This window comes from Cervus canadensis, chromosome 9, assembly GCF_019320065.1.
Source record: "Cervus canadensis isolate Bull #8, Minnesota chromosome 9, ASM1932006v1, whole genome shotgun sequence".
Lineage (NCBI taxonomy): Eukaryota > Metazoa > Chordata > Mammalia > Artiodactyla > Cervidae > Cervus > Cervus canadensis.
This window is the reverse complement of record NC_057394.1, coordinates 11,157,474-11,183,028: the sequence shown is the minus strand read 5'-3', so window position 1 is coordinate 11,183,028 and position 25,555 is coordinate 11,157,474. Positions and strand designations below refer to the sequence as shown.

General features: G+C 46.1%; 1 protein-coding gene across 1 annotated transcript in view; it reads right to left on the bottom strand.

Annotated features, from left to right (window-relative positions):
• Window positions 1-14,091, bottom strand: part of SLC15A1 (solute carrier family 15 member 1) — a 47,595-nt gene extending 33,504 nt beyond the window's left edge. Inside the window, exon 1 of the mRNA XM_043477907.1 lies at window positions 13,996-14,091. Within this exon, the coding sequence (XP_043333842.1) occupies window positions 13,996-13,999 (4 nt within the window). The 5' untranslated portion in view covers window positions 14,000-14,091. The remainder of the gene's footprint in view (window positions 1-13,995) is intronic.
• Between the last annotated feature and the right edge of the window lie 11,464 nt (window positions 14,092-25,555).

The following is a 25,555-nucleotide window of genomic DNA, read 5'->3' as shown; positions in this document are numbered from 1 at the left end:
TTGTAGTGGTTTTTGCCACACATTGACATGAATCAGCCATGGATTTACATGTGTTCCCCATCCCGATCCCTCCTCCCGCCTCCCTCTCCATCCCATCCCTCTGGGTCTTCCCAGTGCACCAGCCCTGAGCACCTGTCTTATGCATCCAACCTGGGCTGGTGATCTGTTTCACCCTTAATAGTATACCTGTTTCAATGCTGTTCTCTCTGAACATCCCACCCTCGCCTTCTCCCACAGAGTCTAAAAGTCTGTTCTGTACATCTGTGTCTCTTTTTCTGTTTTGCATATAGGGTTATCATTACCATCTTTTTAAATTCCATATATATGTGTTAGTATACTGTATTGGTCTTTATCTTTCTGGCTTACTTCACTCTATATAATGGGTTCCAGTTTCATCCATCTCATTAGAACTGATTCAAATGAATTCTTTTTAAGGGTCACTTGGTTTTAATTACAGATCAGAGTAAAACATCCCAGGCATATAGTAATTGCGGAATCAGTGCTGGCCCTTGTTGTTATACTAAGCCTAGCAGTGCTTTTCACTCTCTTGTGGCTACAGGATTTGGTAAAATAAATGCACATCATAAACTTCTATGTCACTGACTTGTGGGGACAGCAGGAAAAACCAAGAAAGACACATTGCTGCTTCCTCCTCGTTAATGGAACCTTGCCATGAAGCTGACTATAGCCTAGTACCTAACGGAGCACGTTCCACGTTTTGAACCATTTGGGGATGGAAACCCTAACTGGACTGTTTTATTACCTAGAAACTAGTAACTCCTTTGTCAACGCGATGGGTGTAAAGGGTGCTTTCTTGGATTCGGACTTGGGAAAGGAGGGGATGAGGCATCTTTGTGGGACATAAGAGAGAAGCTTGCTCCTGCAGGCAGAGGAAAGTGTTCCTTATCATCGCTGAGAGGGAAATCAAGGGAAAGATTAAGCACTGCATGATGTATCGAGGGTGACATTTCTGAAGTCACATGGTGTGGGAGGCAGAACTTTGGTCCCACAAAGATATCCACATTCCTGATCCCCAGGGTCATGTGGATATGTTTCCTGCCACAGCAAAAGGGACCTGGCAAGAGTGATTCAGCCAAAGACCTTGAGGGCAGGCATTTATCCAGGATCATCTGGGAGCTCCAGTGTAATCAAAAGGGTCTTTAAAAGAGTCAAAGGAGGAGATATGAAGACAGAAGCAGAGGTCAGGGTGATGGACAACTGCTGGAAGGCCACCACAAGCCAAGGAAAGTGGTGACCTCTAGAAACGGAAAGGACAAGGAAACAGAGAAGAAGCCTGCCCATACCTTGATTTTACCCCACATCAGACTTCTGACCTCCCGAGCTCTAAGACAACAAATCTGTGTTGTTTTAAGCCACTAAGTTTGTGACACTTTGTTATAGCAGCCATAAGAAACTCATACACATGGGTTTGTCTCAAGCTCTGTAGATGTAGGTCTCATCACTGTTTATATGGCCTTCCCTGGTGGCTCAGACGGTAAAGAATCTGCCTGCCTGCAATGCAGGAGACCTGGGTTGGGAAGATCCCCTGGAGAAGGGAATGGCTACCCACTCCAGTATTCTTGCCTGGAGAATCCCATGGACAGAGGAGCCTGGTGACTCGTAAAGAATCAGACACAACTGAGTGACTAACACTTTCACTCAGACTGTAAAGAATCTGCCTGCAATGCAGGAGACCCGGGTTTCATCACTATCTACATAGATCTAAAGACTCAAACTTCCTACCAAGTTTTATTTGTTGGCAAAATTTCCTTTTTATCATTTTTTTTCCCCTTAAGCAACATTTTCTATCTGAGGCTTAGGAGTCTGTACGTGGCACCTGCCTTCTTGATGGGATTTGGCAGAATCTGTAATTAATTGCTCAGCTAGTTTCTGCAGGTTCAGTTCAGTTGCTCAGTCATGTCTGACTCTTTGCAACCCCGTGGGCTGCAGCACCCCAGGCCTCCCTGTCTATCACCAACTCCTGGAGTTTACTCAAACTCATGTCCATTGAGTCAGTAACGCCATCCAACCATCTCATCCTCTGTCATCTTCTCCTCCTGCCTTCAATCTTTCCCAGCATCAGGGTCTTTTCCAATGAGTCAGTTCTTCACATCAGGTGGCCAAAGTATCGGAGTTTAGCCTCAGCATCAGTCCTTTCAATGACTATTCAGGACTGATTTTCTTTAGGATGGACTGGTTTGATCTCCTTGCTGTCCAAGGGACTCTCAAGAGTCTTCTTCAACACCACAGTTCAAAAGCATCAATTCAAGGTTGTATATTGTCAACCTGCTTCTGCAGGTTACTGACTCTTCATGACCTGTCTCTAAAGTGGGATTGCTGCCTTACAGGACTGCTGTCAGGAATAAGGTTGTCTGAAACTGGTTCTGTAAACCAAGAGTAAAATGAGTTTCCTTGGTGATGGCTCTTGTAGGCTGTGTATATGCCTTCCCAAATCAGTCACAAGAGACCCCAGTGAACACAATGGTCCTGCTAGAACACACTTAGCCTCACTCCTAGCAGAAGCAGCTTTGGAGCTGAGGCGAGAACTCTTACAATGTTTCCTCTGCAGCCAGTTGGTGGAAGGACATGGGGCTTTGAAATTAGCTTGGAGACGTTCCTCCCAGCCATGAGGATCTGGTCAAAGCACTCAACCACTGGATCCTCCTTTCCTTCATCTAGAAGTGCTAACACTTTCTTTGCCATTGGGTTGATAAGACTGAACCTACATTAATGAAGTTTGTTATTAATTGCATCCCAGGAAAACATCTGGGTAGTATGGATGGATGTTTGGCATGGACTGACTTGAAAATACGGACAAGACTTTGCCATGGGAGCCCTGGCAGGGGAGAGAGGTGGCCCTTGAAGAAAGAGGCTGTCCCTTCCAGGGGTGCTCTCATTGATCAAATCAGAAGGTCCTTATGATGTCACTGGGGGGAATTAGGTCATGGGATGAGGAAGTTGTGGACAGAGGAAAGTCGGACTTCTCAAATATAAGCCACTGGCAAGCACTGACTTTCAATCAAGCTGCTCTCAAAAGGGCAGCAGTATAGTGCGTGACCACGTGAGTGGCTGCAGGGGTTAAAGGAACATTTAAAAACTCTCCAGTGCAGCAGTTCTCAAAGGGTGGGCCCTAGACCACCACCAGCAGCAGCAGCTCCTGGGAAATGCAACTTCTTGGGTGCATCGCAGACACGTGGAATCAGAAGCTCTGAGGGTGGAGCCAGCTGCCTACACAGTAGCAAGCCCTCCCGGGACACCGTTTGGAGGCCACTCACTCATTGCCCAGCATGGCAGGAGGGGGCTGGCACTAGGCCGCCTCAGGCACCAGGCAGCGCTCCCATCCAGGTGATCAGCTCCTACCATGTGAGTCTGGCCTTGGCTCTTCATTCCCCGTTTTTGAGCTCCGTCCTCTATATACCAGGACGATGGTGACAAGCAGATGCCTTGCCTTTCCTGTCTCCCGTCCACCCCACTGACCTGTGCACTGTCCTGGGTGGAGGCTCTCAGGACTGCCCTCAAACCTCTCAGGCTCTGCCTCCTGCACGGCCGGCCTCTGCTGGGGTCCTAACTTCCATCGCCCTTCACCCCAGCAGTTGAGCCAGGCCTCCTACCTCTCCCACCTCCAGGCTCCTGCATGGCTCCCCGCAGCATTAGGGCAGTTAGCGTCTCCCCTCCCCACCCCTCTCTCCTACCTTAGATCCTTTTAGTCTCTTTACAACCGCCCCGGACACAGTGAGCTGTTCTGACTTCTGAAAAGAGTTTCAGAGCCTCACGTATCATGTGATTGCCCCTCCTTTTTTTTTTTTTTTTTTTTTTGAGAAAATACAGCATTGGTGACTTCAAAAAGAGCCTGGAGGAGATGCATCAAGTGTAATTGCAGCTGGCGACGACAGAGGATGAGATGGTTGGATGGCATCACTGATGTGATGGACATGAGTTTGAGTAGGCTCTGGGAGTTGGTGATGGACAGGGAGGCCTGGCATGCTGCAGTCCATGGGGTCGCAAAAAGTCGGACACAACTGAGCGACTGAATTGAACTGAGGCTTGGTGGCGGAAGCACAGTGGAAGAGGCACGCTGGCTGATTTTTTTTCCCCCCAAATTGCTCAGCTTTGATCAAGAAGCCAAAGGGCTTTTTCCTTCCTTAAGTGGGCTTTTGCCACCAGAGTCAGGCTCGTTCCAGAGCAGACAGCCTGCGTCTATCACCCAAGGCCCTTGTTTTCCGGAGGGGCTCTTCCTGACCTGATAAGTTTTTTTTTCTTCCTGAAATGTCTTGCTACATTCCCCTACCTCAGAGTCCCTGCTTGTCCACACAGCAGTTTCGTGCACTTCGGAAAATTGTGATTTCTGGCAGGACCTCGCCCAGGGGCACGGCTCATGAGTGGAGAATGGCTCAGTGGCCCCGGGCGCTGCTTTCCAGCCTGGGCCTGCTCTGGGGCCTCCGGGCAGGGCACAGCCTGCACCCCTGGGGGCACTGGTCCTTCTCGTCTGGATTTGTTTTTATAGAAAAAGCCTCTTTTCCACAACCCCCTTCATTCCCACTGAGAGAACCTATTCTTCCCCTGCTACATTGACAAATAGCCGCATAAACCGCCTGCAGTTCAGGAGACTGGGTTCGATCCCTGGGTCGGGAAGATCCCCTGGAGACGGGAATGGCAACCCACTCCCGTATTCTTGCCTGGAGACTCCCCATGGACAGAGGAGCCTGGCGGGTCTGCAAAGAGCTGAACACGACTGGGAGACTACACCACCACCACCAGGAGCCAACATGCTGATGTGTGGTTTCCTGAAAGCCATTTAATCAAGTTCCTGGCTGCCCCGCCAGCACCGCTGCGAAAAGCAAAAGCGTTATCAGGCCTTTGAGAATCGAGGACGGCCACTAAACTCTAGCAACCTGGAGTTGCTTTAGGAATGCGGGGAAACTAGTGCTAATGGGACGGTGGAGGTTTTATGAAGCGACTCTGGCCATGATCCCAGGGCAGGGACCAGACATCTTGGGCGCTGGTGACCCTGTTGCCCGACTGGAAAGGCATGGGGTTCTCTGAACAGCGCCCCTTCCCCGCCCCAAAGATGACAGGCATGGCATACGAAGCCATACAAAGCCACCTGGCTGCAGCCAGGCACTGGCTCCTCGGCCACAGGGCCCCTCACGACCATGCTGCTGTCATGAGTCTGCTGTTTCACGGTCGCCCTTTCCCTGGGTACCGGGAAAGGGGGCCGGTCTTCCTTCCTGCGTGTGGATGCAGCGAGCTGCCTCGGGGCAGCTTTCACCACCCAGTGGCCGGGCCTGGTCCTACGTGAGTCTGATGGCTGGACCTTCATCTTTCTTGAAGACGTCTCTGCCTTCCCTGAGCTGGGGGTTCCCCTGGTCAGGGCTGAGGCTGGCAGTCCTTAGCTAGTGCCCTTAGGGGCACTTCTGTTCATTTTGCGAACAGAGAGGCTTAGAACGATGGAAATGTTATCATCTCACGCGGTTCTGGCTGCAAGGCCGAGGTCAGGAGTGGAGCTGTGTCCTGCCAAGGCTGTGAAGGGCAAGTCTGTGAGGGACCTGTCCCCCAGCTTCTGGTGGGTTGCTGGCCAGCCCTGACGGTCTCTGGCTTGTTTTAGCATCACCGGATTGCTGCCTTCATCTTCACCTGGTCCTCTCCCCGCTGCTGTGTCTGGGTCCAAATCTCCCCCTCTTTCTAAGCACACCAGTCACACTGGACTGGGACTACCTCCTACAGGGTGACCTCCCCTGGACTGACTCCATCTGCAATGACCCTGTTTCTATGTAAGGTCACATTCTGAAGTACTGGGGGGAGTCCTCAGTATATGGACTCGGGGGAGGCAGCCGGTGGGGTGGGGGACACAATTAAACCCCAAACAGAGAGCGTTTGTAGGCACACTCCTGTGCTTACTCGCTCAGTTCTGTTTGACTCTGTGACCCCATGGACTGTAGCCCGCCAGACTCCTTTGTCCATGGGATTCTCCAGGCAAGAATATTGGAGTGGGTTGCCATGCCCTTTTCCAGGGGATCTTTCCAACCCAGGGATCACACCCAGGTCTCCTGCATTGCAGGTGGATTCTTTACCAGCTGAGCCACTGGGGAAGCCCAACCTCCTAGTAATACTTTTTTTAAAAAAAGACTTCTATAAACAACTGTCTAAAATCACAGGCATAAGAGGCCCATAACGGCCGCCTCTGATGGTTTTATAAATCACCTGCAGCTTTCAGCATCTTGTTTCCATAACCACAGGTCTGAATTCCTGACCGCCATTCCCATTCTCCCTCAGAAAGAAATCAGCTCTGGGCGCCCCAGATCTAAGCCCCCGGGACGTGCTCGGAGCCGGTGTACTCCCCTACTGCAGGGACAGGGCAGCCAGAGTTAGTGTTCGGTAAGCTCGTACATAAAACAGAAACGTCCAGGGGTGGGCCTAAGTCCTGCCTCAAGTGGAGGCTAATCAGTGACTCAGGGGGCGAGTCTACTGGGGCTTTTGAAAACCATCCTTACTCTCCAGGGATTTCCTGTATCTGCACCTGGGCATTTTTTTTTAATTAATTTATTTTTTTATTGAAGGATAATTGCTTTATAGAATTTTGCTGTTTTCTGCCAAACCTCAACATGAATCAGCCACAGGTATACATATATCCCCTCCCTCTTGAACCTCCCTCCCATCTCGCTCCCCATCCCACCCCTCTAGGTTGATACAGAGTCCCTGTTGAGTTTCCTGAGACATAATGCAAATTCCCATTGGATCTATTTTATGTATGGTAATGGAAGCTTCCATGTTACTCTCTCCATACAGCTCACCCTCTCCTGCCCTCTCCCCAGGCCCATAAGTCTATTCTCTATGTCTGTTTCTGCACTGTTGCCCTGCAAATAAGTTCTTCAGTATCATTTTTCTAGATTCCGTATATATGTGTTAGAATACGAAGTTTATCTTTCTCTTTCTGACTCACTCCACTCTGTATAACAGGTTCTAGGTTCATCTACCTCATTAGAACTGACTCAAATGAGTTCCTTTTTATGGCTGAGTAATATTCCATTGTGTATATATACCACAACTTCTTTATCTATTCATCTGTCAGTGGACATCTAGGTTGCTTCCACGGTCTAACTATCATAAATAGTTCTGTAATGAACAATGGGATACATGTGTCTCTTTCAATTTTGGTTTCCTTAGGGTATGTGCCTAGGAGTGGGATTGCTGGGTCATATGGTGGCTTTATTCCTAGTTTTTTAAGGAATCTCCATACCATCTTCCATAGTGGCTGTATCAATTTACATTCCCACCAACAATGCAAGAGCGTTCCCTTTTCTTCACACCCTTTCCAGCATTTATTGTTTGTAGACTTTTTGATGATGGCCATTCTGACTGGTATGTGGTGATATCTCATTGTAGTTTTGATGTGCATTTCTCTAATAATGAGCGATGTTAAGCATCTTTTCATATGTTTGTTAGCCATCTGTGTGTCTTCTTTGGAGAAATGTCTGTTTAGGTCTTTTTCCCACTTTTTGATTGGGTTGTTTGTTTTTCTGGCATTAAGTTGTATGAGCTGCTTCTATATTTTGGAAATTAATCCTTTGTCAGTTGTTTCATTTGCTATTATTTTCTCCCATTCTGAGGGTTGTCTTTTCACCTTGCTTATAGTTTCCTTTGCTGTGCAAAAGCTTTTTACACCTGGACATTCTTGTAGTCTACAAGGATACCCTGTAGGGATTTCCCTGATGGTTCAGTTGTTAAGATGCTGCCTTTTCAATGCAGGAGGTGTGGGTTCAATCCCTGGTTGGGGAACTAACGTCCCACATGCCTAGTGGCCAAAAAAAAAAAATAATAATAATAAAATGGAGCCTGGCAAATTTTAAAGGAAACAAAAAAAGGAACACCCTGTATTCTGAACTTAAGAGTGAGGCTGACTCTAAATGCTCTGATGGCTGACAGTGAATAAACAAATATATTCTCAGGGTAAAGACAGACCAGGCCTCAGAGCTGCTGTAAAAGGAGACAGGAGAGAATGTGACAGGAGGGGTTCCCGGCCTCTGGACGCCACCACCATGGCGAGTCACATGCACCCAACAGGCAGGAGAAACAAGAGTATTACCGTTGGCCCTGACCCGCTGAGTGTCCTCACAGGAGAAAACAATGCCTGGGGCGTGCACGTGTCACTAAATTATAAAAAAAAAAGAAACCACTAAAACCTATCTTCTGGTTTTTAGGGGAGTTTCTTTGGAAGCAATTAAAAATAAGTTAACGACCTGAAATTTTAGACATCATGATTTTTTTGGCTCTAAGATATTAAATCATGACTAGAAAAACTGCTTTCTGATCATGGTAAGTGTGAAGTTAGGCTGCAAAACTAGGTACAGAATGCAAATGTTTTCCTTTGTTGATATTTAGGTTGAACATGGCTCCATCCTGTCATGAGACTACATGAGAATATCCGTAAGAAATTTCTAGAAGTAGAATGCTGATAAAACATTGAGTGTGTTTTAAATTTTATCAGATATTACCTAACAGCTCTCCACAGAAGTGTTAGGTGACTTACTTTTTCCAGTCTTAAAATTTTAGAAGGAACACACATGGAAGAGAGAACTATATATATATATACATATATATATATATATAAACAAAAAGCAAAAAGCTAAACACTATTCATAGTTAAAGATTGCCTGGAAACTTTATCCACTGATCCAGAACACAGTATCAACAGAATCTGTACATTATTTTTAGAATTAATAAGGTAAATCACCCATGTCTATGACATCACTGTGGACATTTCTGATTCACCTACTATTACACACTCGGGAGTGTATTTACAAACCAGGTCTGTTATTAAATAGACAGTTGTTCAGAATGGATTAGAGCTATGACTGGAAAAATCCATCCGTCTTGCTGGGGGAAGACACTAGTTACTAAATGCAGCACCTAAGCTGAGGATGCCGGCCACAATGGAGCCATCTATGCACACTATGAATATTTCCTAACTAAAGTTATTGATAAATAATACACATATTTCAGAGAGAATGTTTTCTAGTACCATTTATGTTTTTAAGTAAGTGTTAGTCGCTCAGTCATACCTGACTCTGAGATCCCATGAACTATAGCCCACCAGGCTCTTCTGTCCGTGGGATTCTCCAGGCAAGAATACTGGAGTGGGTTGCCATTTCCTTCTCCAGGGGATCTTCCCAACCCAGGGATCGCCTCCCTCATTGCAGGCAGATTCTTTACTGTCCGAGCCATCAGAGAAGCCTGCTTCTAGCACCATGTATAGGGATAAACAGTGTTCTCCCAAAACTACGGTCCTTTCCATAATCTTGGAAGGTGATCTTATTTGGAAATGGGGTTGTTGCTGACGTGAAGAGTGGAGACAAGGTCATCCTGGAGTAGGATGGGCACTGAATCCCACACGACCGGTGTCCTGATAAGAAGACAGCCACGTGCACACAGAGGGAAGACAATGGCCACGTGATGATGGAAGCAGAGACGGGAGAGCTCTATCCACCAGCCAAGCCTTGCCAGGCTGGCTGGCAGCACCAGAAGCCAAGAGGAGAGGCAGAGAATAGATTCTCCCCTACGGCCTTCAGAGAGCATGCCCTGCTGACGCCTGGGTTTCTTCCAGCCTCCAGAAATGCGAGACAATAAACTTCTGCCGTTTTAAACAACCTGGTTTGTGATGCTTTTGTTAGAGCAGCCACAGGGGAAAGAGTACATCATGGAACTTAACGTGTTTGGACTAAGTGAGAAAAACGTTTGTTCCTCTAAGAACATCTCAGTCGTCCCTCCTGACATGTCCTAATAGAGCTTACATGAAAACCCTGCAGACAGTTTGAAATGCTGAGTCCGAGCACTTTTAATGGGTCTTCTTATGGTTTGGGAATTTTCTGGTCTTCCGTCTGGTCCTTGAACCAAACTTTCCTGATGGGCACAGCTTCAGGGTCACACATCTCATGAAATGCAGGTGACTTGGAAAGGCAGACTGACAGCAGCCCAGGCTGATCTCCAATCACGGACGGATTAGACCTTCCTTCTTCCTCAGGAGAGTCTGTGGACAGTCGCATCCCTTGTCTTGGCTGTAGTACCTTCCACCTGCTGAGGCGGTCCTGTATCCCCATCCTGCCTGCTGATAGGAGCTGCACCTGGACCAGGTCTGGGCAGCCAGCCCTGTTCACATCGACCCCACGGGGTGACCCCACCGCGCTGTTTCCTCGGGGATACGTTTCTGACCTCTGAAATCAGGGGACAAAGTTACGAAACCAGCGATTCCCTGCTTCTTGATGTTGCAATCCCAGGGCTATGAGGCAAGGGTTCACATTCATCTTCTGATAATACTGCCTCTTTCTTTCACCACCATCATGGAGGGAGGAGGAATGTCCCGGGTCCACCCTTGTTTTTATTTCCTTCTCGACTCACCTGGGACGCCCACCCACTTTCTCTTCTGCCAGGGATGGAACCGAGATATATGGAGAATTGTGTCTAAGAGCGGCCACGGCCCAGAGAGGTGGGAACAGAGCTGGCTGGCAGTCTCTGCACCGTGGTTCCATTCGTCAGCTTGACCCCAGGGAACAGACGGCTCCCTGGGAACTCGCCTGGTGGCTCAACCAGCCCCTGGAACAATCCCTCAAGCTGTCTCTGTCCTTCAGCAACTCAAAGGGCAGTGTGAAAGCTATTGATCAGAAATCTGAGTAAACCAAAACTGGAATAATTCCACTCAGGATATTTTGTGAGGATGTGAAGGGCTATGCAAAAATTTATCATGAAGATGGCAAATTCTCCAACCTTGACAAGACACCATAAGCGACTGCTTTCACTGGTCTCATAATACTTTATTCCCCTCAACTGCAATTCGGTGTGGGAAAATGTGGTTTATGGGCTTGTGCTTCTGCCCCTGAGGATATGAGTTTCCTTAGGGCAGGACAGTTTTGTACCTTTATGTAGTAAAGGTACAAAAATAAAACACCTGCATAAATAGGTGATTCAGGTCAACCTGTACCAACCTTAGCTGGCTCCCCTCACGAGCTAATTTTCCAATTCTAGCTACTAATGTGTCCCAAGTTTGGTCATCGAGGACAACCCAGGGCCCAGACTGCACTAGATCTTGCCACAATCTCGTTCTGGGGGCACAATAGTAACATGTGGATGTGGGCGAGGGTCAAGAAAAGAGAGTTGTCGTTTAGAGTCACTTAGGGTGGTGATTCTCAAAGTGTGGTCCTGGGCATTGGCAGGAGCAGCAGCATCTGGGAACCTGTAAATCCTTGAATCCTGCCCTGACCCACTGATACAGACATGGTAGAGTGGGGGCCCGGCCACCTGTTAGGATAAGCTCTAGCTCAAGTGATCACGATGCAGGCTGAAGTCTAAAAGCCACTGCCTTAGAGCGTGTTTGCTAAGTCACTTCAGTCGTGACTGTCTCTTTGCAACCCAGTGGACTGGAGCCCGCCAGGCTCCTCTGTCCATGGGATTCTCCAGGCAAGAAGGCTGGAGTGGGTTGCCGTTATGTCAGCCTAAAAGGACCCAATGTTAGAAGTTTTCTCTTCTTACTCTGAGGAGGAAGAGGTCCTCCTGAGGTTCAGATGCCCTCGGCCCCAGCTGTGGGGGCCGAGTGTGGGATACCCCCGCCCCACGGCTTCCAGCCGACAGCAGCAATGCCAGCCTCCCTGGCCTTTTGGCTCTGTTCACAGGTCTACCCAGGAGCTTCTAGAAAGAGGAGAGAATGTGGAAGGACTTGTAAATGCCCAGGGTTGAGGGATTTCCTTTTCTACTCAAGCAGGAAACTGGCATGAAAAACTCTTCAGAAGGACATATGAGGCCAGCAGGAAGCTGAGGGCTGGGGGCAGGGACACAATAACAAAGTGAATGAACTACTCAAGTTGGCCCAGAGGCCCTGGCCTGGGTTTCAGGGGAACTTGCTTCCTAGAACCCGAAGCCCTCTCAACCTACACTTTCAGAGTCCCAGGTGGGGCACATGACAGAAGCGGGATCTATGGTTTTCTAGAACCAGAGCAAGGGAAGGAATTTGTGAGAAGAACTTCAGCATAAATATTTGCTAAGCTCTTGGCCAGGGGGTGCGGTGGGGTTACGAGGAGGAACACTGAATATTTGAGATTTTCAGCAAAGGCATCCCCAGCCCTCCAAAGGCCTCAGAGGGGGCTCCCCAGTCAAGCCAGGTCGGCCCTGGCCTCCTCTGCACCTCGACTCTGATAATCTCTCACGTTCACTGAAGCAAAGGTCACCAAGAGCTATGGCCTGGTGCCAAATCCAGCCCTCTGCCCTTTTCCGTAAGGCTAGCAAGCTAATAATGATGTCTATATTTTACAAGGATTGAAGAACACACTTAAAGGCTATTTCATGACACCTGCAAGCTATATAAAACGTACATTTCTATGCCCATCAGTAACATTTTACTGGAACACAGATTTGCCCATTTGTTTCATATTTCAAATTCCAAGGGTGGGGTTAAATAGTTGCCACAGGCACTGTGTGGCCTCCCTAGCCAAAAATATCTCCTATCTGACTGTTTTCAAGAAAAATGTTTCCCTAAGAACTTTTCCTCATTTCTTTCCCTCCTGCTGAATTCACCAAGTGTCCCCCTGCAGTCATAAGCAGACCTGAAACAATCCTGGCATCATCTCAGTCACCGAGGTCTGCTCTTAAGATGGGAAGTCACTGCTGCTTTTTAAATTAAAGGACATTTCCTAATTATTTGTTTCATTTATTAGCTAGACCCAGATATTGAAAACTTAGGACCTGAGTAAACACAAACTCTGGCTACCTGATGGGAAGAGCTGACTCAGTGGAAAAGACCCTGATGCTGGGAAAGATTGAGGGCAAGAAGAGAAGGGGGCAACCGAGGATGAGATGGTTGCATGGCATCATCTACTTCATGGACATGAATTTGAGCAGACTTGGGGAGATGGTGAAGAACAGGGAAGCCTGGCATGCTGCAGTCCATGGAGCCACAAAGAGTCAGACGCAACTGAGCCACTGAACAACAAACATGCAACTGGTGTGCGAACATAAATTTTTTGTTGCTTCTCACATGCTATGCCTATTTCAGTTGCAAAACACACAAAAGAACCCGTGAACCCTTAAGGATCAATCTGTGAACTAGAAAGTGTGTTCCCTGGGGACTACACAGTGTTCATTCACTGGTAATCAGGCGGCAGACAGCTACCACGACTGTAACTACGTTTGGGAAATTCCCATTCAGCACAGAAACTACTTAGGTGTGGGGATCTGAAAACCAAAATAAATATTTTGGAGCACCTCCCAGGAAAGCTGCACCGAGTGACAAGCGAACGGTGTTTTTGCAGCGAGACCCAGAGCACCAGCCCAGAAGCCGGTCCGCCTGCCAAGCGGCGCTTTGATGGGCGCCCTGGCTGACCGCGTACACGCGGGAGGAGGCGCAAGGCCAGCACCCCTGGGGACCCCAGGTGTGACCCACTTGCCCAGCCCCACCGCCTCCTGGACCAGGGTTCCCTCTGCAGCTCTGGAGTCACCTGGCCAGCCAGAGGCAAGGGAAATGCCAAGGGAGCCTGCCCCCCTCCCCACTGAGGTTCTGCGGGCCCCTCCCATCATCAGCACGACCCCATCCAGCCCACAGCCCACGGGGTGGGAACACAGAGGCCATGGATGCCCAACAGGTGGGCAGGTCAAGGTTATGGCGTTAGTTCTTCCGATGAGCGACTGGCGCCTGCGGCCCGCTCCCTCTGCGTTCCGCCCCAGCGCACCCCCCACCCCCCCCCCCGCCCCCCCGCCACCGCCGCCCCTCGCCCCGGCTCCCGCTCCGCGGACCCTCTGTGGTCGCTTCCCGCCGCCCCGAGACGTCCCGGCTGCGCGCGCACATGGCCTTCCCCGCTCCGCGCGCGCGCGCGAGCGCACAGGTCCCCGAGCCACCGGTGTGGACCGCGTGGCAGCCCGGCCCTTTCCCGGCCCGTGGGGAACCGCTCCGCAGCGCCCCGCCTGCGCCCGGCTCCCCTCCGCTCCCCGGGACCCCGACCCGCCCCGTGCGCCTACCCATGCTGGCGGCTCCGAGGGCTCCCTGCGACTGGCGAGCGAGGAGTCCAGGTGGGAGGAATCCGTGCTAAGGTGTTGCTTCCTGTGACTCGGTTTCCAGGCCCTGCCCAGCACCTGTGCAGCTGGAGGTGTGCAGGCGGGGCGGCGGGGCTCCACCCTTGGAGGCGGTGGAACGGCCGGGGCAGAGGTCGGCGCCCCTTGAGCCCCAGAGGGGGGACACCTGTCGGCGGCCCGCACCTGGACTCCGCCCCGGCCCCCGGGGGCCGCCAGAGGGGAAATCTGGGCTGGGATGCCCTGGCTTGAGCGTGCATCTTAGCCAAGGGGGCGGGCTCGTGAAATGCAGGGTCCCCGGCCTCACCTGGATTTGCTGACTCAGTAGATCGGGGTGGGGGCCCAAGAATCTGCATTTCTAACACACGCTAAAGGTGAGGCTGACGGTCTGGGGACCCCACTTCGGAAAGCACTACTGCGATGCGAAAGCACCACGTCTGCAAAAATGGGCAGAAGGTTGGTCCGTTCAATGTGTGTGCAGTGCTGCAGATGTGTGGCTTTTACCTGGCCTGTGAGCTGTGGAAAGCATTTCTGGAAAACTACACTTCCTTCCTTTAAGAATAACAAAACCAAAAATAATAATACAGCAAGGAGCTCCAGATCTGTTTTTCTGTTTGCTCCTCTGACTTGAGGAGAGGTTTTGTACTCTGCCAGCACTGAAAGGAACATTAAAAGGGAAAAGGAAGGCGAGTCTCTATTGTCTTTTTAAAAAAATTGTGTAAAATATACAAAAAACTTAACCATCTTACCTGTTAAGTGTACATTAAGTGGTATTAAGTACACACACACCGTCATGCAACCGTTACCATCATCCATCTCCAAAACTTTTTCATCTTCCTAAATGGAAATTCATTGGAAAAGACCCTGATGCTGGGAAAGATGGAAGGCAGGAGGAGAAGGGGGAGCAACAGGGGATGAGATGGTTGGATGGCATCCCTGACTCAATGGACATAAGTTTGAGCAAACTCCGAGAGCCGGTGAAGGACAGGGAAGCCTGGTGTGCTGCAGTCCGTGGGGTTGCAAAGAGTCGGACATGACTGAGCGACTGAAAAACAAACTGAAACTCTGTACGCATGAAACACTAATTCCCCATTGACCTCCCCAGCACCCACCATGCTACTTTCTGTCTCTGTGAATTTGACTCTTCAAGATACCTTATATAGCTGGAATCATTCAAAATTTGTCCTTGCCTCTTACATTTGTTGTAATGTCTTCAAAGTCCATCCTTGTTGGAGCATGGGTCAGAACTTCCTTCCTTTTAAAAGCTGAATAATATTCCACTGTGTGCACACATTACATTTTGTTTAGCTGTTCATCTGTCTCTGTCATCTTCTGAGTCTTAGGGATGCCCCTGGCCACGCTGACTGGAAGACTGTGGTGTGTAGGAAGAAAAACCCAGGCAGGCTCTCCCCAGAGGTGGAGAAATGTAAGTGAAAAACAAAACTCCAGAGGATGGAGGAGACCAGCCCTGCTGATCTGCTCTGTGTTAAACACCCCAAACAGCATTGCCAACCCTCCCTGTGTCCACCAGAGCAATCCCATTTTATAGTTAGGAAATGGGTGTGATAGAGTGAGGAACCAGACAAATGATGCAGCTCTTCCCCAGCACGGCATGGCACCATTTCAAGCCAGCTGTCTGCTCTCACAGCCCAGGTCATCTCTGCTGGACCAAGGCCCTTCCATGTGGCTGCTGGGACCCCATCCTGCGGAAGCACCTTGTTGGGAAATACATACAAATAAAACAAGACGATTTCCTCTTCTTTAACATGCCTCCCTTTACAAAGCTTCTAAATGACTTTAGCCGAGTGCCTTTATAGCTGATCAAATTCTCTCTTAAAGCAAGGGAATGGTAGACCCACACTTCAGGGTGCGGGGCCTTCGCTGTGAAGGGTGGGAGGGGGAGCCGGGGACATGCAAGGTTTCGGCAAGTCCTCGTGCTGGATTGGAGGTGGGCTCAGGCTGTTCTTGGTATCAGTGAGGAAGAAAAGCCAATGACAGCAGCCCAGACTGCTTTCTGAGCATCTTCTGTGGGTCAGGGAGCCATGCATGTGCATGAATTCAAGAGTGGATTCGAACTGATGCGAAGAGCTGACTCATCGGAAAAGCCCCTGATGCTGGGAAAGATTGAAGGCAGGAGGAGAAGGGGATGACAGAGGATGAGATGGTTGGATGGCATCACTGACTTGATGGACATGAGTTTGGGTGGACTCCAGGAGTTGGTGATGAACAGGGAGGCCTGGCATGCTGCGGTCCATGGGGTTGCAAAGAGTCGGACTGGCTGCCCCAGGATGCTGGGTGGGGTGGCCGAGGTGCCCCTGAGCAGCTCCAGGCTTTCCTCTTTCATCCTCACAACGTGGCCTGGCCTACCAGCCGCTGGGCTGAAAGTTAGGGGGAGACAAGGATACATGACCTTACCCTGGTGTTCCCTGTAGACCAGTGAAGAGAGAAAAGAAGAATGGGGGGCACCTATCTGGGGGGGTGCTGCAAAGTCTAATCTCTGTCATCACTGACATACCTGTCCTACTTCACATGGAGCAAGAAACCAACCAGGGGAGAATGGATACGTGTAAACGCATGGCTGAGGCCCTTCGCTGTTCACCGGCAACTATCACGACACTGTTAATCGGCTATACCCCAAGACAAAATAAAAAGTTTTTTTTAAAAAAGAAAGAAACTAACCAAAGAACCTAATTATTTTTGACATAAAACATTATATCATGTTTTGGGGAGGTGAGAAATAAAAGCTATCAAATAATTCTTCACCTCCATCTGTTGAGAGGCCAATGTACATAATTAAAGACTATCACTGTTATCCTCAAATAAAGTTGACCTTCCTTAGGCACCAAGGAATAAGAAACAAGGAATTACAAACATTGTCCATCTAGACGGAAGCGTTGCCCTCATAGCTCAGTGGTAAAGAATCCACCTGCAATATAGGAGACCTGGGTTCAATCCCTGGGTTGGGAAGATCCCCTGGAGAAGGGAAAGGCTACCCACTCCAGTATCTGGCCTGGAGAATTCCATGGACTGTATAGTCCATGGGGTCATAAAGAGTCGGACACAACTGAGAGACTTTCACTTTAATTTTCCTTATCTGAAATATCACTGCTTCAGAAAGTATTATAAAAATGCATTTTGGAGAAACTTCTTCCAATTAATTATACAGAATCCCTGGGACATATATCAAAATAAAAAAAGGAAGCAGAGATCCTTATAACTTCCAGTGTGCTCTCTTCACTGCTCTTGTCTTTTAATTAAAAACAAAAACAAATGGATAAGGAAGCTGTGATACATATACACCATGGAATATTACTCAGCCATTAAAAAGAATTCATTTGAATCAGTTCTAATGAGATGGATGAAACTGGAGCCCATTATATAGAGTGAAGTAAGCCAGAAAGATAAAGACCAATACAGTGTACTAACACATATATATGGAATTTAGAAAGATGGTAACGATAACCCTATATGAAAAACAGAAAAAGAGACACAGATGTACAGAACAGACTTTTGGACTCTGTGGGAGAAGGCGAGGGTGGGATGTTTCAAGAAAACAGCATCGAAACATGTATATTATCTATGGTGAAACAGATCACCAGCCCAGGTTGGGTGCATGAGACAAGTGCTCGGGGCTGGTGCACTGGGAAGACCCAGAGGGATCGGGTGGAGAGGGAGTTGGGAGGGGATCGGGATGGGGAATACATGTAAATCCATGGCTGATTCATGTCAATGTATGACAAAAACCACTACAATATTGTAAAGTAATTAGCCTCCAACTAATAAAAATAAACAAACAAAAAAATAAAAACAAAAAAAACCCTCATTAGAACTCCCTTTCCAAAATCATCCCTAATTGCCAGACAAAAATGGTTACCCCTTATACATTATTGATTTCTGTACCAATAACATTACAACTTATTTATCATCTGACACAAGTAAGACACAAATGCCCCATTTATTCACTTCATGTTTAATTATGCAAATATCAGAATTTGTCAAAGTGCATTTATCCAATGACTTGCTTTAGTAAATTACTATAAATCTAAAACAGTATAGATGATGGAGTCTTGGGAATTCACTGTGAATAAATATATACCATTGAGGTCTAAGTTACTCACATTCAATTATTCAATTTTATTTCCTAGAATTAATAAAGATATATCATGTCTTCAAATGTCATGGATGGCAAGATTTAGAAAATTCAGGTATTTCTATAACATATCATTTATCTTTCAGATTTTATACCACTCTAATCTATATTAAATTACTGGCAAAAGTAAATATTAGTTTTTTTTTAAAGCAATGTATTAGTTTCCTATTGCTATTGTAACAAATTACCACAAGCTTAGTGGCACAGAATAATACACATTTATTACAGTTCTGGAGGTCAGAAGTCCAAAAAAGGTCTGGTGAGACTAAAATCAAGGTGTTGGCAAAGTTGGGTCCATTCTGGGGGTTCTAGGGTAGAATCCAGCATCTAGTCCAGACCCGCATTCCTTGTCAAGCCACCCTCTCACTGGAGAGATATAAATATTTCTGTACCAAAGTGTTTATTGCAGTGTTGTTAAAATAGCCCCAAACAAGAAACCAAACCTAAAGGACTAAATAAGAGGGAATGACTTGATCATGGTGCCTCTTTACAAGGAAATACTTGCCGCCATTAAAAAATTCACTTTAAGGGACTTGCCTGGTGGTCCAGTGGTTAAGAATCTGCCTGCCAATCTGCAGGGGACACAGGTTCAACCCCTGGTCCAGGAAGATCCCACCTGCCGAGGGGAAACAGCCTGTGAGCCACAACTACTGAGTCTATGTGCTCTGGAGCCTATGCTCCACAACAGGAGAAGACTATGCTCCGAAACGAGAAGACTGCGCACCGTGATTAGAGAGCAGCCCCCACTCCCCACAATGGAGAAAAGCCTGCGTGCAGCAGTGAAGACCCAGCACAGCCAAAAATAAATGAAATAAAAAGCTTAAGAAAATCACACACACACAAAAAAATTGTAAATGTTCACTGTAGAGCCAGACAACAGAATCTTATATTTTCCCGGTATTAATACCCTTTCTGATCACATTTACTCCATGGTTTCAGTGTTACACTCCTGTACCTAGGAGGATGTCCCAGATGTTGGTGTCAAACGGACTTCTTTTTTAAGTCCCACTATTCGTTCCATTTGCAGCACGTTTTCATTTGCTTTATATCAACTGTTGTATCACTTTTCTTTTCCATAATTGCCTTTAGCTTGTTCTTACTGCTAGAATAAGTGTGTGTGTGTGTGTGTGTGTGCTAAGTTGCTTCAGTCATGTCTGTTTGCGGCTCTATGGACTATAGCCCTCCAGTCTCCTCTGTCTATGGGGATTCTCCAGGCAAGAATACTGGAGTGGGTTGCCCTGCCCTCCTCCAGGGGATCTTCTCCACCCAGGGATGGAACCCAGGTCTCCTGCACTGCAGGCAGAATCTTTACCATCTAAGCCACCAGGGAACACCTGAATAAACTTCTTTGTTGAAATTCAATTTCCTGCAGAATTATGAAGACATTGCCTCTTATCTTCTAGTATCAGGTTGCTGGAGAGCCTATTTTTTCACTGTAGGTTTCCCTCTGGAAAGTGAGTTTTTTACTCTTCTCATGAGAATGTGTCTAGAGGTGGTGGTTTTTTTTTTTTTTTAATCATCCATTTTCCTGAGTATTTTTTAACTGGGAGGTGTCTCAAGCCCTGGGAAATTTTCTTCTATCATGTCTTATGTTATTTCCTCCTCTCCATTTCCTTGCTTCTCCTTTTCTCAAAAACTGTTAGTCAAATGTTGGTCTCCTGATCCTCTCTTTTCTTTTATCCACATTGTCTGTCTCTTGGCATTATGGGATATTTATTTTTCATCCCTTGAAATTTTATTTAGCGACAAACATTTTTAATTTCTAAGAGCTCTTTATTGTTGTTGTTTGTTTTTTTTTTTAAAGATGGAGTAACTCCTTGAGTCTCTGGGAGGATCCAGATGGAAATTTCAGGATAAAATCCCTTTCTCAGACTTAAATAATCTCAGCTCTCCTCCAGAGTCTCATGCACCCAACCAGGGCTTCTCCCTTCTAAGTTGCTGGATTTCCTCCCGTGTCTAGTGAGCCTTTACTTATTTGTCCCTTGAAAGAATGGAGGAATGTGCAGACCTTTCTAGGCAGCTGACAAGAGTTGCCCTGTGGTTGGGCAGATGGATTAGTGGGCCTTCCTCTGAACTGAGAGGCTAGTGATGGCTGGTCTGGTGTGTAAGGAGCAGAGGTGTCCTGGAGCTCCACCCTGATCTGGGAGTTGACTGCAAACACTTCTTCCTAACTCCACTTTCAGAACACATGTGGGTGGATTGGTATCAGCCATGGTGGGAGCATTTACACCAAGGACACTGGCAGATGCTATTCATTAGGGCTGTTTTTCCCCTGATTGTTAATATTTGCCAACACATCACTGATAATGAGGGTGACAGGTAGGTTTCACTTTAGTGGTATGCAGGTGGAGTTTTAATTCCCACCTTCCTAATAACTAGTAAGATTGGGCACTTTTTCATGCACTTAATAGTGATTTGTATATATCCTTTGGGGAAATGTCTATTCGAACTTTTGCCCATTTTTAAATTGTGTGTTGGTTTCATTATTGAGTTATGAGTTCTTTATATATTCTGAATGTAAGTCCGTCATTAGAAATATGATTTGCAAATATTTCCCCCAAGTCAATTGCATAACTTTTAATTCTTTTAGTGTCTTCTGAAATGCCAAAGTTTTAAATTTTGATGAAGCCAATGTATCAATTTTGTTTTAAAAGATCATACTTTCATTGTCACAGCTATTCATATCCTTTTCCTTTACCAAGATTGCAAAAACTTCCTATTATGACTCTTCTATAAGTTTTTTATAGTTCTTACATTAAGGTCAATGATCCATTTTGAGTTAATGTTAGTGTATGGTGTGAGGTAAAGGTTGAAGTTTATTTTTTTTTTCCATATGGATATCCAATTGTTGCAATGTGTGTCGGTGCTCAGTCATGTCTGTCTCTTTGTGACCCCAAGGACTGTAGCCTACCAGACTCCTCTGTCCATGGGATTCTCCAGGCAGGAACACTGGAGTGGGTTGCCGTTTCCTTACTAACTGTTAAAAAGATCATTATTTTTTCCATTGAATTGCTGTGGAGCTTTCATAAAAAATCAATTGATCATAAATGTAAGGGGTTATTTCTGGACTTGCCCTTCTTTTGCCTTGGTCTATATTTCTGTTCTTAAGCTAACACCACACTCCCTTGATTATTGTAGCTTTAGAAAATAAGTTTTGAAATTTGGTAGTGTAAGTCCTCCAAAGAATGCTCAAACTACCGCACAATTGCACTTATCTCACATGCTAGTAAAGTAATGGTCAAAATTCTCCAAGTCAGGCTTCAGCAATACGTGAACCGTGAACTTCCAGATGTTCAAACTGCTTTTAGAAAAGGCAGAGGAACTAGAGATCAAATTGCGAACATTCACTGGATCATCAAAAAAGCAAGGGAGTTCCAGAAAAACATCTATTTCTGCTTTATTGACTATGCCAAAGCCTTTGACTGTGTGGATCACAATAAACTGTGGAAAATTCTGAAAGACATGGGAATACCAGACCACCTGACTTGCCTCTTGAAAAACCTGTATGCGGGTCAGGAAGCAACAGTTAGAACTGGACATGGAACAACAGACTGGTTCCAAATAGGAAAAGGAGTACGTCAAGGCTGTATATTGTCACCCTGCTTATTTAACTTATATTCAGAATATATCATGAGAAATGCTGGGCTGGAAGAAGCACAAGCTGGAATCAAGATTGCTGGGAGAAATACCAGTAACCTCAGATATGCAGATGACCCCACCCTTATGGAAGAAAGTGAAGAAGAACTAAAAAGCCTCTTGATGAAAGTGAAAGAGGAGAGTGAAAAAGTTGGCTTAATGCTCACCATTCAGAAAACTAAGATCATGGCATCTGGTCCCATCACTTCATGGCAAATAGATGGGGAAACAGTGGAAACAGTGGCTGACTATTTTGGGGGGCTGCAAAATCACTGCAGATGGTGATTGCAGCCATGAAATTAAAAGACACTTACTCCTTGGAAGGAAAGTTATGACCAACTTAGATAGCATATTAAAAAGCAAAGACATTACTTTGCCAACAAAGGTCCATCTAGTCAAGGCTATGGTTTTTCCAGTGGTCATGTATGGATGTGAGAGTTGGACTATAAAGAAAGCTGAGCACCGAAGAATTGATGCTTTTGAACTGTGGTGTTGGAGAAGACTCTTGAGAGTCCCTTGGACTGCAAGGAGATCCAACCAGTCCATCCTAAAGGAGATCAGTCCTGGGTGTTCATTGGAAGTACTGATGTTGAAGTTGAAGCTCCAATACTTTGGCCACCTGATGTGAAGAGCTGACTCATTTGAAAAGACCCTGATGCTGGGAAAGATAGAGGGCAGGATGAGAAGGGGATGACAGGGGATGAGATGGTTGGATGGCATCACCGACTCAATGGACATGAGTTTGAGTAAACTCCAGGAGTTGGTTATGGACAGGGAGGCCTGGCGTGCTGTGAGTCAGGGGTCGCAAAGAGTCAGACACGAATGAGCGACTGAACTGAACTGAACTGAAGTCCTCCAATTTTGTTCCTCATTTTCAAAGTTGTTTTGGCTACTTTAGGCCCTTTGTACTAACATATACATTTTAGGTCTGCTAAAAGGCAGGGGAGGGAAGAGAAGAGGAAGCTAACTGGCAAGCATACCATTCTAAACACCAATAATGTAACTTTTATATATCAGATTATCTTAAGGCCATATATTTTTCTGTTTCTTTTATGTTTTATATTTCAAATGATACAAAATCTATTACTCATATGAAATTAAAATATCTATACAGACCTACTATCCTCAAATATCTGCTCACACTACATTGTTTAAATCTATTTCTTGAAAAAAAAAAAAAAAGAAAAGAAAACACTGGGTGAACAGCATGAACCTAATGGACAAGGCAATGGCAACCCACTCCAGTACTCTTGCCTGGAAAATCCCATGGATGGAGCAGCCTGGTAGGCTGCAGTCCATGGGGTCTCAAAGAGTCAGACACGACTGAGCAACTTCACTTTCACTTTTCACTTTCATGCATTGGAGAAGGAAATGGCAACCCACTCTAACAAGGGTACAAAACACTCCCAGCTGCAGATTAACCAGTTTCCCTAAGGCACAAATGGACGTGCCAGGCAGGGAGAAAACTGCATGTACAGAAATGCACAGAATAAAGCAAGTTTAACAGAAGCCAGATTGTAAATGAGTAATGTGAGAGTGTTATTTTGTTACATGGTTCATTATACACAGTTCTTTCTAATGATTATATAAATCCCATGATATCAAACTTAATTATAAAATACATTTATAAAAGTATGTTCTTTATAAAAACTACGTTCTTCCAAAATGTTGTTATTGTTGTTTAGTCACTAAGTCATGTTTAACTCTTTTGGGACGCCATGGAGTGTAGCCTGCCAGACTCCTCTGTTCATGGGATTTCCCAGGCAAGAACACTGGAGTGGGTTGCCATTCCCTTCTCCAGGGGATCTTCCCAAGCCAAGGATAAAACCCATTAGCAGGTGGATCCTTTACCACTGAGCCACCAGGGAAGCCACATTAACATCTACAAATTCCAGGAATTAGAACCTGTTTTTGAAGAGGCCATTTATTAACCTATCTCACCTACTGACTTTTTTTTTTTTTTAACTTCTGCTGGTGAGCCTTCAAGACTCTCACCTCTTCTGGGCAAGGTCAACACACAGCAACTGAGATGCCACCTCAGTGAAACACAACGGGCTTGCCACATCTGGGATGATGGATATGGTCTCAGAGCCAGTCAGTGGCAAAGAAAGAATCACCCTGGGTGCACTGTTGTGTGACCATGGAATTGAGCTGAGCTGATGAGAACTGGGGACTGGCATTTCTCTGAAGTTGAAAATGTTACTGAAATTTCCAAATCTGCAAATATTTACAGTGTAAATGTATTGGCAAACTGGACAGTGGTTTGTCAAAAGCTCATGTTTACATATTTGTGTGTGTGTGTGTTTATGTGTGTGTGTGTGTTTGTGTGTAATTTGTGGATTTGGGCTTGGCACAAAATGAACATGCCAGGGCCTCTTGTTCAAAAAGCAGGACAAAAGTGACACTGAAAATACAAAAACTGATATTTTCCTCCACAGTTTCCCTCATACTATTTGCTATTTAACTCTATTTTACATAAAGAAAAACTTTAAATTATCAACATGAATTTTACTGTTCACCTTTATATTATGTGATGCTAGTTTTATGTGCAAATATACACACATCTGGGCTTTCCTGGTGGCTCAGACAGTAAATAATCTGCCTGCAATGCAGGAGACCTGGGTTTGATGACTGGGTCGGGAAGATCCCCTGGAGAAGGGAATGGCAACCCACTCCAGTATTCTTGCCTGGAGAATTCCATGGACAGAGGAATTCCATGTAGCCTGGTGGGCTACAGTCCATGGGGTCACTAAGAGTTGGACATGACTGAGAGACTAACAGTTTTACTTTTTTTCACTTTATGAAGTATAAAATATGTTTGAGGGTCTATGGTTCTGTTCAAGTTCTTCATACCCTCCCAGTCCCAACCTTTCATGACATCACAATTAGGAACACACTGGAAAACCAAAAAGCTCTGGGGTCAGACATACCTGATTTGGGATCTCAGTTTTGTTGCTTATTTTGTGTGTAAATCAGCAGATTACTTAAACATGCTGGCCACAAATGAAACAAATTCAGATAATGATATTTAATTCATAGTGGTGCTGTGGAGAGTAAGGGCATAATATATAAAGGATCTAGTCCTAAGAGCCCCTGTCTGTAAAGAGTAACAATATATATCAAGGGTGAAACAGACCACCAGCCCAGGTTGGATGCATGAGACAAGTGCTCAGGGCTGGTGCACTGGGAAGACCCAGAGGGATGGGATGGGAAACACATGTAAATCCATGGCTGATTCATGTCAACGTATGGCAAAAACCACTACAATATTGTAAAGTAATTAGCCCCCAACTAATAAAAATAAATGAAAAAAAAAGAGTAACAATATAGCCGGCCTCATCAAGTTAACAGACAAATTTAATGGAGATAGTATCAATATAAATGAAAGTGTTCTGTAAAATACCATCAAAAGCTGGTCACTTTGGTAGCAGACTACCATGCTTGTTGAGTTGCAATGAGTGAGGATCATTTATAAGAAGCTGGAATTAAGAAAGAAACTTAGCAGTTTCTGAATCACTTAGTTTTAGGTGTGTCTCTTGCAAACAGCATAGAGTTGAGATTTTCTTTGTGAACCAACTGAAAATTTTTTTTCTTTGACAGGCAAGTTAAGCTTATTTACAGATATCCGATTTTAGTTCAGTCATATTATTTCCTATTTTATGTTTTCATCGTTTCTAAAAGCTTTCATTATGTGATTCTCTCTTTTTTTGAATTTTTGAGCAG